Raw genomic sequence first — 15,888 nt, forward strand, 5'->3', positions numbered from 1 at the left:
CCCACTTAATGTCTAAGCAGGACCTACAAAAATAACATTTAGCGGCATTGCCCAATTTATTGGCAGCTGTCTGAGATGTACAGTATAATAAAGGATATATGTAAGAGTTATCTGATATACGCCAAATAATTGGACACTGAAAAGCATCATTAAACCAATGGGAAAACTGATTGTTTACAATCTCCATGTGAACAAAGGCAAATGCAGGCGAACCTCAAAACATCAGGAATATTTAATTACAGAAATGAAGGTGGTCTAACTTGGGCTAGTTTGCTGGTACACTGTAATGTGTGGTGCTGGAGATGCATAGGTCAGGCAGCACTCGAGCAGCAGGAGAATCGACGTTTTAGGCATAAGCCCTTCATCAGTGCCAAACGTTTTGACTCTGATCTCCAGCATCTGCAGTCTTCACTTTTTCCTGGCACACTGGAAAGGTCAAATTTAATTTTTGAAAAACTTGAGAGCACTGGACAGTCCTGAACAAATGTTGTTGATTTTTATTGTTTTTTGGAAAGTACACTTTTCCCACGTTTGCAAAAAGAAATTATTCTGCTGCTTAGAAAGCCAGTTGGTGCAGGATCAGTCTGCAGACTTGAACTTGAAATATAGAAGCTGGGGGAACCACACATTTTTGGTTGTCTTCTCTTGAGAACTTTTATTACTAAGATTAAACTACTTTTGTCAGTCGAACATCGCCTGTAATTTTTAAAGCAGTTAGTTTTTGTAGCTGTTGGATGCGATGCGTAAAATCAAACAGCCTTTGTCCATCCACTTGAACCCGGAATTGCTGGTGTTCACATAGGATTTCCATCTAAAGTTAAATAAATTGAAATGTCACAAATTGTGCAAATTATGGAACATGTGAAACAGAAGGTGGTAATTTCAAACATCAAACCTGTGCTAGTGATAGTTTTCCAATCAGCTCCACTCGCTTCCTCTTCCCCTTTAGTTTTACAATTATTTTTCCCAAATATCACAATCATTTTAAAGAGTTACTTGTGAATCTGGTTTTATTACTTCAGTTAGTATATTCCAGATCACCATAATTTAATGTGCTTTAGGAAATAAAAAAGTCCCTTTTTATCAAAAGGTACTTCTGATGAAGAACTTAAATCTAGAGTACGGTTTCCAGTCAGTGAAAACATTTTCTCCTCGCTCAAAGCACTTCATGGTCTTGAACACCTCTGTTAAATCTTAACCTTATGTATTCTAAGAATAATGTCAGCTTCAGTCTTCTCTCCAGATATCTGAATGTCTTGATCACTGTATCCTAGTAAATCTCGTCTATATCCTAAGGCCTTGACATCCCACTTGAAGAGTGAAGCCCAGAATAGGCCATGAAACTCCAGCTAGGTTTAACAAATGTATAAATTTTAGTATAAATTTCTCACTTTTGAACTCACCTAGACTAATAAATTCTGCTTATTTTAAAAACAGCTTTCTGAATTTGTCCTGCAACTTCAACTGTTTGCGTAAATGAACCCGCCACCAGGTCACTTTGTTCCTGCACTCCATTTAAAATTATATGACTTCATTCATGTCGCCACTCTTTCCAAAATGTACTTCAATAGATTTTGGTTTAAAGCCCGAGTGCTCATGAAAAGGTGTCTTGGTTCAAGGAACAAAATCAAAGCACTAACATAGTCTGCTATCAATAATGTGTACTATATAGGATTATTGATATTTGGCATCATCACAAAGTGAAACATTCACTCTTGTTTATCAAAGCATAGGAAACCAAAGCTGGATTTACAGTTTAATTGCATTGCCAGTTATTTACAATCATACACAGAACAATCAATCATTCAACTGTATGCATCTCTCTTACTGGAAATGGTTTCACTATGAAATGCAGATGGAGGGTAACGAAGTGGACTGTGGCATTCATTCTGATGCTATTGGCAGACTCCGAGAATGATTTGTCATTGCAAAGGTACCACATATGAGCAGAAATTGAACTGAATTCAAGATAATGAACTTACTTATATATGGATGCAGATTTTTGAGGCATGGCTAAAGAATTGAAGAATCTGTAAAATTATTTGGAATTGAAAGAATGGAGAGATATGGACCAAGGGCATGTAGAAGGGATTAGTTTAATTTAGCATCATGTTCAGCATATCGTGGGCTGAGAGACCTGTTCCTGTGCTGCGCAGTTCCATGTTCTATGAACCTTTTCGTTTAGAGGCTATGGGCATTGTGTCAAGGTCAGCAGTTGACCCTCAACCTTATTTGATTTTGAGGTAGCACCATTTTAAACTGCAGCAGTTCTTCTGGTGTATGTACAGCCATCGTGTTGCAAGGGACAGACGTAGAGTTTTGACCATATGGTTGGATGATCTCACGCCAACCACAATATTAGCATGAGCTCATTTAACTAAGGTGAAGATCAAGCAGTCATATTTGATCTCTCATTTCTGCTATATCATCCTGCTGTTTATATTCACCTATAATCCAAGTATCTCAAGCTTCTATAGTTACAATGATGTATATACTTAAGTGCAAATAGTACACTATTGTGATTGATTCGTGTCAGCCTCACCCATCCTTTACTTTCACATTTACTTTATACAGTTCTACAATACAGAAAGGGGCCACTCAGTCCATTGTGCCTGTCCTGGCTGTTAGAAAGAATTCTCCAATTAATCCCACACTCCTGCACTTTCCACAAACAAACATTCAACTCCATCAGTTTGGAATCCAGGTGGCAGAGTTTAAATGATAAGTGTCTAATCTATAGCACTAATGAACAGCCTGCAAAGATCGAATAAACAATCCAGTGTGGCTATTTGTTTTTATCCTCTTTATGGACCAATGGACAGAGATGCCAGTTGTGCTCTTACTGCTATTCTGACCCATTAAAACTACACAATCAAAGGATTAGGTCTGAATGTGGCATGCACTTGTTAAACATCCCAAAACTCAGGGATCATTGTAATTGTGTCTTTTTTAAAAAAAATTATTCACTGCTTTTTTGGTAGAAATGAACTATAAGAGTTTACGTGTTGTTATATTTGGCCTAGATATAATTTAAATTACTATAAAAAAATTATATTAAGCTCACTAGGTTGATTTTATAGCTATTCACTTTTACACAAACGGCTTTTTTTGACATTTCCTTCAGAAACTACACAAAGATGGCACAATCTTTACATCGTTTGACATCCCAACTTACCTTGAAGTGCTGCATTGGCGTGAAAGGGAAGTACGGTATGTTTTTCTCTTCTTTCCCCCATTTGCCTGAAACTTTGGCATTCCGTACAACTGAGCGATCCCTGAAGTTAACAGTCACTTCAAGGCCCACGTCTGTATCTGGTTCTGAAGGGTTGCCGATGAGACTTAGTTCAAAGCTGTTAGATAATCACAAGTGCAAACATTGAGTCCATGTGATCAGGGATAAAAACATCACATTTGTAAAGTTTATCTTGTTTTATGACTCACTTTCTCCTTGTACTCCTGATTGAAGCAGCAAGTTACGTTAGATTATTAAGCCAAAATTGCAAACAATTCTTAGGTACCTCACCTAAGCAACAATACATATGCAATTCTTGATAGAGATGTCAGCAGGTGTTTAACTGTGATATACTTCAACCATAATGATCTAGATCGCACATGCCAGGTATCCTTTTAACTGCTCTTGGAGATGGTGAAAATCCTGACAAAATGTTTCTTTCCCATCGTGTCAGTTATAGCTCATATATATTCTTTAGTATTTAAGTTACGGCTGTAAGGTGTAAAACTGAAAATGACCTGTTTCCATGATACCAGAAAATCATCAGCTAGGTATTCAGCATTCTAATGGTGTGACTCCAGAATCAAAATGGAAGAAAATTCCTATTTGAAAGTAACCATAGAATGATGCAGCAGGGAAGGAAGTCATTCAGTCCATCATGCTGAACTCAGGTCTAAACTTATTTTCTTCATTTATCAATTTCCTTTCAAAAGATTTTTATTGTATCCAGCCATTGAGGCAGCACATTGCAAACATCTCATCTCACTGCATGAATTTCTCTGTCACCTTATGAATTGTTTTCCAATCACCTTTAGGTCTGTGTTACCAGATCACCTGGGAAGGTGTATGATTTTAACCACATTCATTAGTAAAAATTACCAAAATACCATTATAGGCACCTTCATCACCCCCACTTGAAAATAATGAACATAAGACAACAAAGAAAGGGAGGTGGAATTTCAATAGTGGTTTGAGCATCTGAAACAAGCTTGACACACACTTTTTGGGAAAATGTTTCTCATGGAAAAAGAAGCAACACTTCTAGAAATTTATGTTGAATACTAAAACTTAATTCATGTGTACTAAAAAGAAACACTTGTCTTCACATGTTCATTAATGTGCTTTGTAACCAATAGAATGACTTTTAAATTGCAACTAGCCAATATGCGTATTGCACGATCACAAAATTGGAGAGATGACTAAATAATCTTCTTTGGTAACATTAGCTAATAAATATGGTCTAGAAAATGGGAGATGGGCCTTGCTCTTCTACCAGTAATGCTGTGGCATCTTTTATATTCACCTCATATTAGGCAGAGGTCTAAGTTATCCGAAGATACTATTGCTGTAGAGGTAGAAAGTAAATGCCTAAATTTTATAATTCTTTCTTTGAATGGTTAAACTGAACATTATTCAAACTGGGTTGTTCAGGTCAGTTCCAAAGGATGTAGTTTCAGCTGAAAAAATAGGAAATTAATAGGTCATAGGTTTCCTAATTTTTAAAAATTTATGTAGAAGCAGGAGATGAATAGAAAGAAAACTTTGTGGGTGGTGCATAAGGGAGTTAGAAGGAGTTTCCATTATAACAAAGTTCAGTGCTCTCATTGGAAAAGGATTTTTACATGCCGGAATAATTAGCACCCCACTGCCACAAGATAGAATCAATAAGTGAAAGTATCAGAATATAATTTTCAGATGAGGAGCAACTTATCTATCTCCTTGCTACTTTTTTTTCCCCAGAAGTTGCAGCATTTTGAGACCGAGTCAATGAAGTTCTTATTTCTGGACACCTCAACCATAAATTCCTCATTATGTTGAAGGCACATCACCTGCTACCACTAAATGTTTCATCTAAGCTCATTCAGAAAGGCTTTATGGCCTGAATTCTGTTGCAAAATTGCAACTGCATGGAGGGAATTGCAACGCCATAGGATCCTTAGTTATAAATAAATCATGTGGAAGCAGGAGCTGAACATAAAAGAAAGTTTGGAGGTTTTGCATAAGGGAATTGCAGATGACACCATTTGACTAATGGTGCTCCACATGTAGTTAGGAATATGATGGAATACTCTCCACTTGCCTGGATGAGGGCAGCTCTAATTCAACAGGGCCAACAACATCCAGAGCAAAGCAGAGCACATGATTTGTGCTCTATCCACAATCTTAAACATTCACTCCCTCTACCACCCACACACAATGACAGTAGTGTGGTATGTAGCAGCAAAACTGCCAAGGATACTTAAACAGCAGCGTATAGAACCTCGACCACCTGGAGATACAAGGACAGCAGACAAGATCGTCTAGAAGTTCCCCTCCATGTCACATAACACCCTGACTTGAAACTATTTTTTTCACTGTTACTAAGTCAAAATCTGGAACACTCAAATATTGCAATAGCTGCACCTGCACCATATGGAGTTCAGGAAGGCAGTTCATCAATACCCGCTCAAGGGCAAATAGGAATAGGCTTTCAGCGCTGGTCTGGCAACAACATCCATACCTGAAGAATGGATTCATAAAGTGGATGTTTAGGAAAATATTGCAGTACTGAAAAATCCTCCAGCAGAGCAACAGATGTGAGCTGGCCTCATGCTAATGTTTGCTTTCCATTCTGTTGAATTTTTCAAGTACAGTACTTGCAACATTTGCCATATTTGGCCTCTCAGCTGCAGATTTATAACCTGTTAATAATAAGTGATTACTTAACGACTTTCTGCATTAAGGTATTTTTATAAAAATGTAACATTCAATTCCTTAAATTAAACAAGGGATGCCTGACAGACTTCCTCTGCTCTTTTTAAAGATCATTAAGATGTTTGATTTTGTGGCAATGTAGATTGGTTAAAACAATCACTTGAGCCAATTGTTTACTGTCATTGCTTGTTGGTATCCTGGGATATGATGTGACAGCTTGCATGTGATCCTCAATAATAAGATCCTCAAAATGGCAAGATTTCCAGACTTTTATGTGAAATGAGAGCACTTTAAATTGTGTTTAATACTTTAAACAACATGCCCTTATTGATGGAACATGCCAGGGTCCCTTGTTCTGTCCATCCTGTACTGAGAGGTGACACGAGACAGAAATAAACACAGAAACAGTTGGCAAATCTGTCCTTATGCAGATAAAGTTCATTGTATAAAGAGGAGGTTAGTTTAAAAAAATTATATTTGGAACATTAAAAAAAATACTGTGTTTGTCTCTGTTTGGGATGTGAAAGAATTGATTACTGAATAGATTAAATCTGAGGAAGAATGTTTAGATTTGAATGTAATTGAGGGTTGAGACTGAAACATTGAGACATTACACTTTCATCTAAACAGTGTCATATTTAATTTCTACTTCTGGTCTAATTATCTTGATCTAGGGGAGAATACATTGGCTTCCAATTGACATCAACTGCCTTGCAAAACCAGAACAAAATTTCTAAAAAGTATTTAATGTTCATACTGAAGTTGATAGAAACCATACCTGTACTGTTTCAAGTAATGTTTAATTCAGTGACCCGAAAGAAAATAAAACATCCTTAACTAGACTGAGTTAGTTGAACTCAGGCAAGGGGGTGTTAATGCTGCTAAAATAAGCCTCAGTAATAAGAAAAATAACCCAGGGCTCCCACTACTGAGCATTATTAAGCCACTGCCAGATGGAAAATCATGTATTGGGTGTCAGCTGGGAATAGAATCTATTTCAGTTTTGTTAACTATTTATATCATCTAAACAATACCTAATTTAACAAGCTACCAAAACCATAACTATGGAATTATGTCACAGTAAAAGGGGCATGGGGTATTGATGTGTTGTCTGATCAGTAACTTTTAAAAGAAATACTTTGAAAATGAAAGTTGAGTAATGTGATAAACTACATTAAGTTAACATTTCATCCCTTTATTTTCCCCCAAAGTACCAGGTTTCTTTACTGCTAAGGTCTCATGTTGTTGTTTTGAAATGCTTGAACAACTAAATAGCACTATAAAAGGTATTACTCCTTCCTGTTGACCAACAAATCCAACTATAAATGTAGAGACTTGAGGTCTTTGTTTATCTCCAACTGTACTCCACTGCCTTCATTTTTATTTAATGTAAACAATTTTAACCTTAGCCACTACAATATATAAGACAGATAAGAGAAAGTGCCTGTACTTGTTATGTGTATGTGGGCTCAAAAGATGAATGCAACCTTTTTCTCTTAAAATGTTGGTACACGTACATAACCTGTGAGAATTTGGGCTGCTGACCATTGTTGTAGATAAGAAATAAAGGATTCATATGTTTTTGATTAAAGATGAACCACCAGTATATAAATAGTTCATGATTAAGTCTTGGGAATGTTTGCTTTCTTGTGCTGAACTATCCTTTTCCCCAGAGCCATGAGAAAGTAAACTGTGACATGTTTACTAAAGAATCAGGAATGCTAATTCTTCCTGTGCCAAGAACTCCAATCTCACATGTAAATACTGCCTCCTCTTAAGATTTTTTCAATTTATTATTGCTTATTTTTTTACAATTTATTACTTCTCTGTAAACTCCATACTTTTTTTACTACCTTAGTTTCTCCTTTTCTACTGGACTGGTTTACTCTCTCACTCTGTTTGCGAATGCTATATTTTCAACGTCATGCATAACCAGGTCTTTCCTTCAGTGACCACCCGACTTTCTCATTTCTATCAACAACTGCTTTTCCCATCAGTCATGCTCCTCTAGAGTTAATGTCATAAGGTGCATCTAAAACTATCAACCACCTTCCCTTTCTATCTCATCCAATGAGATCTTGCTGAGGAGGCTTTCCTCACCCATGGTCCAGTTTGGGGATCACATGAACTGAAGTAGCTGAGTTGTCTTCAAGCTGTTTTGTCATTCAATGAGACCACAATGTGACCTAACTCCACATACTCACCATTGCCCCATCATTGCTCAGACCATTGGAGTTGGGTCATCATGTTGAGGTTGTACAGGATGTTGGTGAGGCTATTTTTGGAGTACTATGTGCAGTTTTGGTCTGCCCTGCTATTGGAAGGATATTATTAGATTGGAGAGGGTGCAGAAAAGATCTACAAGGATGTTAATGGGATTGGAGCACTTAAGTTATAAGGAGGCTAGATAGGCTGGGATGTTTTTTTCACTGGAGCGTAAGAGGTTGCAGGGTGACATTAGAGGTTTATGAAATCATGAGGTGAATAGCAACGGTCTTTCCACTAAGGTGGGCAGGTTCAAAATTAGGAGGAATATTCTTTAAGTGAGAAAAAGATTTTAAAAGGCACCTGAGGGGCAATTTTTTCACACAGGGGGTGTTTCGTATGTGAAATGAACTCCCAGAGGAAGTGGTAGATGTAGGTATGGTCACAACATTTAAAAGACTTTTGGTCAGGTACATGAATAGGAAATGTTTAGAGGGATATGGCCCAATTCGGGCAAGTGGGGCTAGTTTAATTTGGGAAACTTGGTCAGAATGGACGAGTTGGACCAAAGGGTCTGTTTCCATCCTCTACGACTTTTGTTAAAATTAAAGACTGATTGATTGAGAATAAAATGCTGTTTTAAAGACAAATTCAAAACTTTTACTTTTCTGTGTATATGTTTTCCTAAAATCATTCCAGTAAAGGTTGACTCCGATTTGTAGAATATGACTGCTAGTCCCAGAGTCAGAGCCAGCCTATCAGTTCCTTAATGTCTTGATTTAAAATTGCTTCTTAGCTGTAAATTACAAGCAGTATACTGTTTGTGTAAATTTGGAGCTCAGGTGTTGTTTGGTAAACCTATGCTATACTCTCTCCAAGGCCACATGTCCTTACTCTAGTGTGCTCTAACTAGAGTTTTTTTTATGTGGCTGAGTCATGACTTCTATCCCTTGTATTCAAACCCTTGAGATATACAGGCCAACATTCTTTTACTCTTTTTGTTTTTTATTTGTAGCTGTTCAGGGAATTTTATAAATCTTTGTTCATGGGAAGCATAAAAGTCTCTCTGGACTTCATATATTTTGAGATTTTCACCATTTAGAAGATGTCTATCCTTTTTAGATACAAAGGAGATCAGCACACACTTACCCATTATGGAATCCCTTTGCCACAGTTTTACCCATTTATTAAATCTTTCAACATCTCAATAATGTTATGCTTCCATCACATTGTTTAATATGTGGCTCTATCTTCATCATGTAAGAGATAAATCAATATGGTGAACAATTGAGGCCTCATCTTTGTGAACCCCATTAGTCACATTCTTCAAATCATCCCTGCTCTGTTCCCAGCTAATAATTTATTAGCTTCAAGTTTTAATCAGATCTCTTCTGAGTGACTTTATCACACAACTTATATAAGTACATTTAGCTGACATAACATGCACAAGCATTCCCCTGTACTCTAATTTAGTCACAGTTATGAAAGAAGTTTAATGAACTTCATCAAACATGATCTGTTCCTGACAAGTGCATGCAGGTTTTCTGATTAGTTTAAAATGTCCTAGCTACTCAGTCATTCTATCCTTAATTATATCCTGACAACATTTAACTGGGATTAATTACCTGGTTTCCCCATTACCTTCCTCAAATAGCAGAATGATGTTAAATTTCCCAAATTCAAGAAACAGTTCCTGAATCAAATAAACATCAGAAGATGACAATGTATCAACAAGGTTCTTATGTACTTCCTAAAAAACCCATCTGTTCTTGGGATGGGACACTCCTTTTCTTTATTTCTGTAATTTTGCTTGCATCAATTATATTGAGTTCCTTTTCTTTTTATTCTTCCAAATTTCCTGACATAGAATTTTCTTCCTCTACTGTAGATATTGATGCAAAATGATTCAAAATAATTTAACATGTCCAGCACTTCTTTTTGTACTTATAATATTGCCACTACATTTTTAAGAGGCCCATAAAGCTCCTGAGCATATAGATACTGAATAGTCTGGACAGAGTAGATGTTCAAAAGATGATTTTATTGGTATGAGAGACTAGGTCCTGAAGGCATAGCCTTAGAGTAAAGGAATAGAGAGAAGGAGAAATGTCTTCAACCAGAGGGTGGTGAATCTGTGGAATTCATTGCCACAGAAGGCTGTGGAGGCCAGGTCATTGAGTATATTTAAGACTGAGATGGACAGGTTCTTGATTATCAAGGGTTACATGGAGAAAGCAGGAGAATGGGGTTGAGAAACTTATCAGCCATATTGAATGGCAGGGCAGACTTGATGGGCTCAATGGCCTAACTTCTGCTCCTATGTCTTACAGTCTTATAGTCTAACACCAACATTTTTCTAAAAAGAAACATTGATTGTTACCCCTTGCAAGTTTCTTTTTTTTTGTAATTGTTGCAGTGTGTATACAATTCCAGGATGTTGTACTGTATTGTGATATACCACGGACTGGCAATGAACACTAATGAAAGCCTTCTTGAAATAAGAGTTGATAACAAGTGGATTCTGATAGTTTAGGCTCTGTTCCAAACTGTTCCTGAGTGTAAAGGGCTGCTCAGAACATGATCTGCCTATTACTCACATCGGCTACTGTCTACTTCTGCTTTAATTTATCGAGGAGCACTGTGCTGAAGACCTTGCCAGGTACCGACAGCAATGCTATGTCCCTCCAGTGATTTCAATTGTTGAGGTTCCCTTTAGTGGACATGTTGACAATTTCTGTTTATCTCCAGTCATCCAGGACATCCTCCAAAGTCCAGATTTACTGAACATGTCTGTGCATTGCATTAATGCAGTGTTCTTGCCTTGGTTCTGAAACTTATTGATACCAGTGTTTTGCTACTCTTCAGGCTCTTGATGGTTCTGTATACCTCTGATTCGCCAACTTCTCCAAGGTTGACGTCTAGATGATTATACAGGAATTGACTGATAGAAGAAGCAGGTCAATGTTCAACTGCTAAGATGTGGTATGGTCATCCAATTCAAATGTGAAGTTAGGGGTGAGATGGTTTAGGATATCCGTAAGTGTTCCATTCATCTTCCTGTTGCTCCTGAATCATCGATAATGTCTTACTGCCTTAGCCCAACCATATTAAGCCGCTTCATCAATGACCTTCTCTCCATCTTAAGGTCAAAATGGAGATGTTTGCCGATGCCTGCATAACATTCAGCAGTCTCTAACCTAGGAAGCAACATCTCCAAGAGTTGGAGGGATATGGCCGGGTGCTGGCAGGTGGGACTAGAGTGGGTTGGGATATCTGGTCAGCATGGACGGGTTGGACCGAAGGGTCTGTTTCCATGCTGTACATCTCTATGACTCTATTTGTACGAGTCATCAATGCAGCATCTGATCAGTGTGGGAATCCCAACCATCAACATGTCCATGAGGCTGTGACTCTATATGTCTGCTGTCATATGAACAATAACCTATGCCAGTGAGACACAGAAGTGAACAGTAAAAGGTGTCACATGACTTGGATACCTAACACTAGTATTGCTTACTGAAGTTTTCCATTACACGGAAAAACAATATGTTAACAATATGTTAGAGAAGTGATTGAAACGAGCAGGACACATATTTATTCTCCTGAACATTATGGCTTGCCGGAATAGTAGTTCAGTGGACATCACCAGATGTGACAACAAGACTGGGCCAGCCAAAGAAGACCTGACAAAGTACATTTAAAAAGAACTTTAAAGAGCAGAACATCAGAGAGATTTCTATGGACTCAGGTTGGAGGTGGAGACTTGCCATCCATTGTCCTGTTGGGACAGAGGACGTAAGTTTAAATAAGTGCATCTATCTTGTCACCTGCTGCTGTTCTCTGGAATGATACTAGAAAATTCATCTATATTCCTTAATACAATAGCAACAATAATAACAGGTGATATTTTCTCAGAAGATAAGTAGCCCTTGTGAATGGGTAATGGGGCCGTGTAACATTTTACTGATATTGAGCGTGGCACTGCAACCTCAGCAGCATCTCCACTTAAATGGTGGCCACTGCTTAGGCTGGAGCAAGAGGAGGAACCCCTCTGTGATGAGATGTCTTCAAAGTCCGAGTAGGCTGGAGGAAGTGAGGACTGCAAATGCTGGAGATCAGAGTTGAATCAAGGTTTCAGCCATAAGCCCTTCATCAGGCATTCCTCATGAAGCACTTATGCCCAAAACATCAATTATCCTGCTTCCCAGATGCTGCCTGATCTACTGTGCTTTTCCAAAACCACACTCTCATTTCTTATTACAGTGCTAGAGCCCAACAAGCAGGCCTTTGTAATTCGAGAAGAGGTTGGTAGGTGTGTGCATTTTCTATCGAGTATCCGTGAAGAGATGAAGGGAGCACCAGTGAGGAGAGCCTTCTCTTGGCTGCGTGTCTACAAAAGAGGCTCGACTGCTGAGAGGCTGCCAGATTTTTACACTACTAACTTCCTATGAGACAGCAGTGCTGGTTAACAAGCTGGGAAAATGTATGTGGATGGAGAAGAGGGCAGAGGTAGCCTATAACTGGCAATTCAGCATTTCACTGCATCACTATCATTCTCAATATGAGAAGGTACTGATTCCCTCCAAATGCATTCTGCTACCATTTTATCAGCCCTTCTACCTCCCAGCCAATTTTCCAATACATGACAAAACCCAGCCCAACGTGTGCATCAAATGATAAACTGTTAGAAGTAAAATGCTCATTTTTGCTCCTTAAATGATGACCTCTGACATGCCTCAAAGTTTGTTGCCCTGAAAACATTCCTGCTTAGTTCCACTGGGACTGGTGGGGAATTGCAACCAAATGTGGCTGGGTCTCAAATTTAACTTTTGCAGCCAAAGATAAAACCCATTAAGGAGCAACTAAAATTATTCACAAAACAGTGAGCAAAGGCTGTGTGTGTAGTGTGTAATGTATTAATGTTCACATCATTTGCATTCCTACTCTCTAACTATGACAGACTTCATTCATTATTTACAACACTGTTGTTTTCAGTGCCTTTACTATTCTGTTCCATCAAAAAAGTTTAATATTTAACTGGTTAAACATTTGTTGCATAAACCAACTACGTATCCACTCCTTTGTATGGAACTGTGTGATAAGAGAGCACTGCTTCTGGGACTGTAATGATAAACAACCAATGTGTGAGGTGCATACAATACTGTTTGTGTTGCAATGCTGAGTTGCAGGGCACCACTAAACAAGAAAATTACCCCGAGTCCAGAGTCGCGTGTGAAAGGAGGTGTCCCAGCTCACTCTACCTGTTGGGATGTGAATGAACCATTCCTGTGATACTCATCTTCATGGATGGTTTCAACCCACTTTTGATCTCCCCCACAAAGGGCTTTGTCTGTAAAATTAAAACAATGGTGTAAATGAAAGAAACTAGATTAAGCTTCAGTGATATTAAAATACATTTTAACCACTTTAGAAGTTATTTAAGATCTATAAAATGGAAAAAGCGAATGAAAGCTAAATAAAATAGTCATTTGAAGGGACAACTCTATAGTTATGAATGAACCCACAACATATGCAAAATTGTACCCATATATGCCTTTTCATCCCTCAAAATACACTTCATTCATGACACTTGTAAAAGTACATTCTAAACATTTTAAATTGAATATTACAGAAAGCTGAACAGAATTCAACTTTTCTGCACATTCCACTTTGAGATGCTGGTTCAGATCTCAAACTCAACACCGACTGTGCTGACTTGACACAACTTTTTCAAATGACCGAGTCTAGGTTTATCTATACAGTTTATACTCAGCACAATCGAAAGCAGTTTCCAAACTGGCACAAACACGTGTTTGTTTTTACATCGCGTCCTTGATGATGTTTCTTCTAAAACAAATAGAACATTTGTACAAGTGGAAATTTAGATTCAGCAGCACAAGCTGCGATCGCTGATCCGAATGCACGTGTAGCAAGTTAACCTAAATGGGTTTTCCATGCTGACTTTAACAACAGTAAAAGGCAACAATGTAAAACAGCACGATGATCTAGAGGGAAATATACAATCGTGTCAAAATGATCACATTTTCTGGTCTAAATGTGTACTTTTTCAAAAAAAAGCTGTTCAGACTTACAGATGATGAGTTGTCGTTACCCGCCATGTTTTGTGTAGTTTTTTTTGGTTAATAGATAAGGGTTTGAGGTTCAGGATGAGTTGCACTAGCTGTAGTGGAGGTGACTGGGTTTTACAGGGTTATCTCCATTTGAAAGCCGCTCCGCTCCGAGCCGCGCCTGACTTCTCCATCCTCGCTCACTCAGGACAGGCCACCGCTGCCATGGTAACCCAGCGGGGCGGGGCCTACTTCTCTACCCAGCCCAAGCCCCCACCGACCTGTTACCACGGTAACGCGGACGGACGGACCCGCCCACTTGACTTTGCCCCTTCTTGAGACACCTGCCCCGTCGCCGTGCGCCTGCCCCGCCCCCTCGCCGCACCGTCACCACAGTAACACCGCCCTTTCGCCCTCGGTTCGGTCACAATTGTCACCACGCAGGGCGGTCTTAGTCAGCGGTCCCGCCCTCACGCGCATGGTTACCATAGTAACACCGCGCGGCCTGTGTTCCATTCTTCGATTTCCCTGAGCTGCTCCAGGACCAGATCAAAATAATCCTGCTGTAACACATCTGTTGCAAACTTCCAAGAGAAAAAAAATAAATACAAGCATTGCATTTATATTGTACCGTTGGCATAATCACAGAGCGATTTTTAAGTCTAGTCAACATATCGTACTGTAAAAAACGCGGGAGGTAATTTGCGCTCAACAAACTCCGCGCAATGTGATAATTACTAGATAATCTATTTATGATAATGTTGATTGAGGAGTTAATATTACTTGAGATAACTATTGTTTCTCAAAGTAGTGAATTGGGATCGTCTGAGCAGTGAAATAACACAGCTAAAGTTCAAAAATATGCATATCTTTTCATCAAGCGTCTTGTAAGCTTAAACATGATTTATAATACACCTGTATATTGGCAGTAATGTACTACACACAGGAAACCAATAATGCAGATGCTTTAAGGGGACGCTAGGCAAGCTTATGAAGATTTTATTTCGTGGCCATTATTTGATTGATTTAAATATTAATTGGGATTTTGTTTATGCAGGTGAAAGTGAGGACTGCAGATGCTGGAGATCAGAGCTGAAAAATGTGTTGCTGGAAAAGCGCAGCAGGTCAGGCAGCATCCAAGGAGCAGGAGAATCGACATTTCGGGCATAAGCCCTTCTTCAGGAACTTATGCCCGAAACGTCGATTCTCCTGCTCCTTGGATGCTGCCTGACCTGCTGCGTTTTTCCAGCAACACATTTTTCAGCTCTGATCTCCAGCATCTGCAGTCCTCACTTCTCCTAGTTGATTTTAACCTACTGCGAATCCTCTTGCAAGGATGCCTTCCTTGAAGAAGCTCTCTTCCTCCATTCCTGAAGAAGGACTTATGCCCGAAACATCGATTCTCCTGCTCCTTGGATGCTGCCTGACCTGCTGCGCTTTTCCAGCAACATATTTTTCAATTTTGTTTATGCAGCCATCTGTGGGTATTGCTGGCAAGGCCAACATTTGTTGCCCATATCCTAATTGCCCGTGAACTGAGTGGCTAACCAATCCATTTCAGAGGACGTCACTGTGAGTCTGGGGTTACATGTAGATCAGACTGAGTAAAGGTGGCAGATTTCCTTCTTTAAACAGGTTTGAGTGAACCAGATTTTTTTATGCTCACAATTACTGACACTAGCTTCATAT

The 15,888-nt window shown here is 38.8% G+C and overlaps 1 protein-coding gene across 2 annotated transcripts; it reads right to left on the minus strand.

Annotated features, from left to right (window-relative positions):
* Nucleotides 1-474: 474 nt before the first annotated feature.
* si:ch211-10a23.2 (Galectin-related protein A-like) lies at nt 475-14,547 on the minus strand. 2 transcript variants are annotated; one of them, XM_043697937.1, is made up of 4 exons: nt 14,224-14,547; nt 13,393-13,481; nt 3,176-3,350; nt 475-811 (listed from the first exon to the last, which is right to left on the minus strand). In XM_043697937.1, exons 1-4 carry the CDS (start codon nt 14,248-14,250, stop codon nt 668-670), a joined length of 435 nt encoding a protein of 144 aa, XP_043553872.1. In that variant the 5' UTR covers nt 14,251-14,547; the 3' UTR covers nt 475-667. The 2 variants fall into 2 exon arrangements, with proteins under 2 accessions (XP_043553872.1, XP_043553873.1); XM_043697938.1 differs by lacking the exon at nt 14,224-14,547 and adding an exon at nt 13,676-13,798.
* Between the last annotated feature and the right edge of the window lie 1,341 nt (nt 14,548-15,888).

The sequence above is a fragment of the Chiloscyllium plagiosum genome, chromosome 10 (genome assembly GCF_004010195.1).
Source record: "Chiloscyllium plagiosum isolate BGI_BamShark_2017 chromosome 10, ASM401019v2, whole genome shotgun sequence".
NCBI lineage: Eukaryota > Metazoa > Chordata > Chondrichthyes > Orectolobiformes > Hemiscylliidae > Chiloscyllium > Chiloscyllium plagiosum.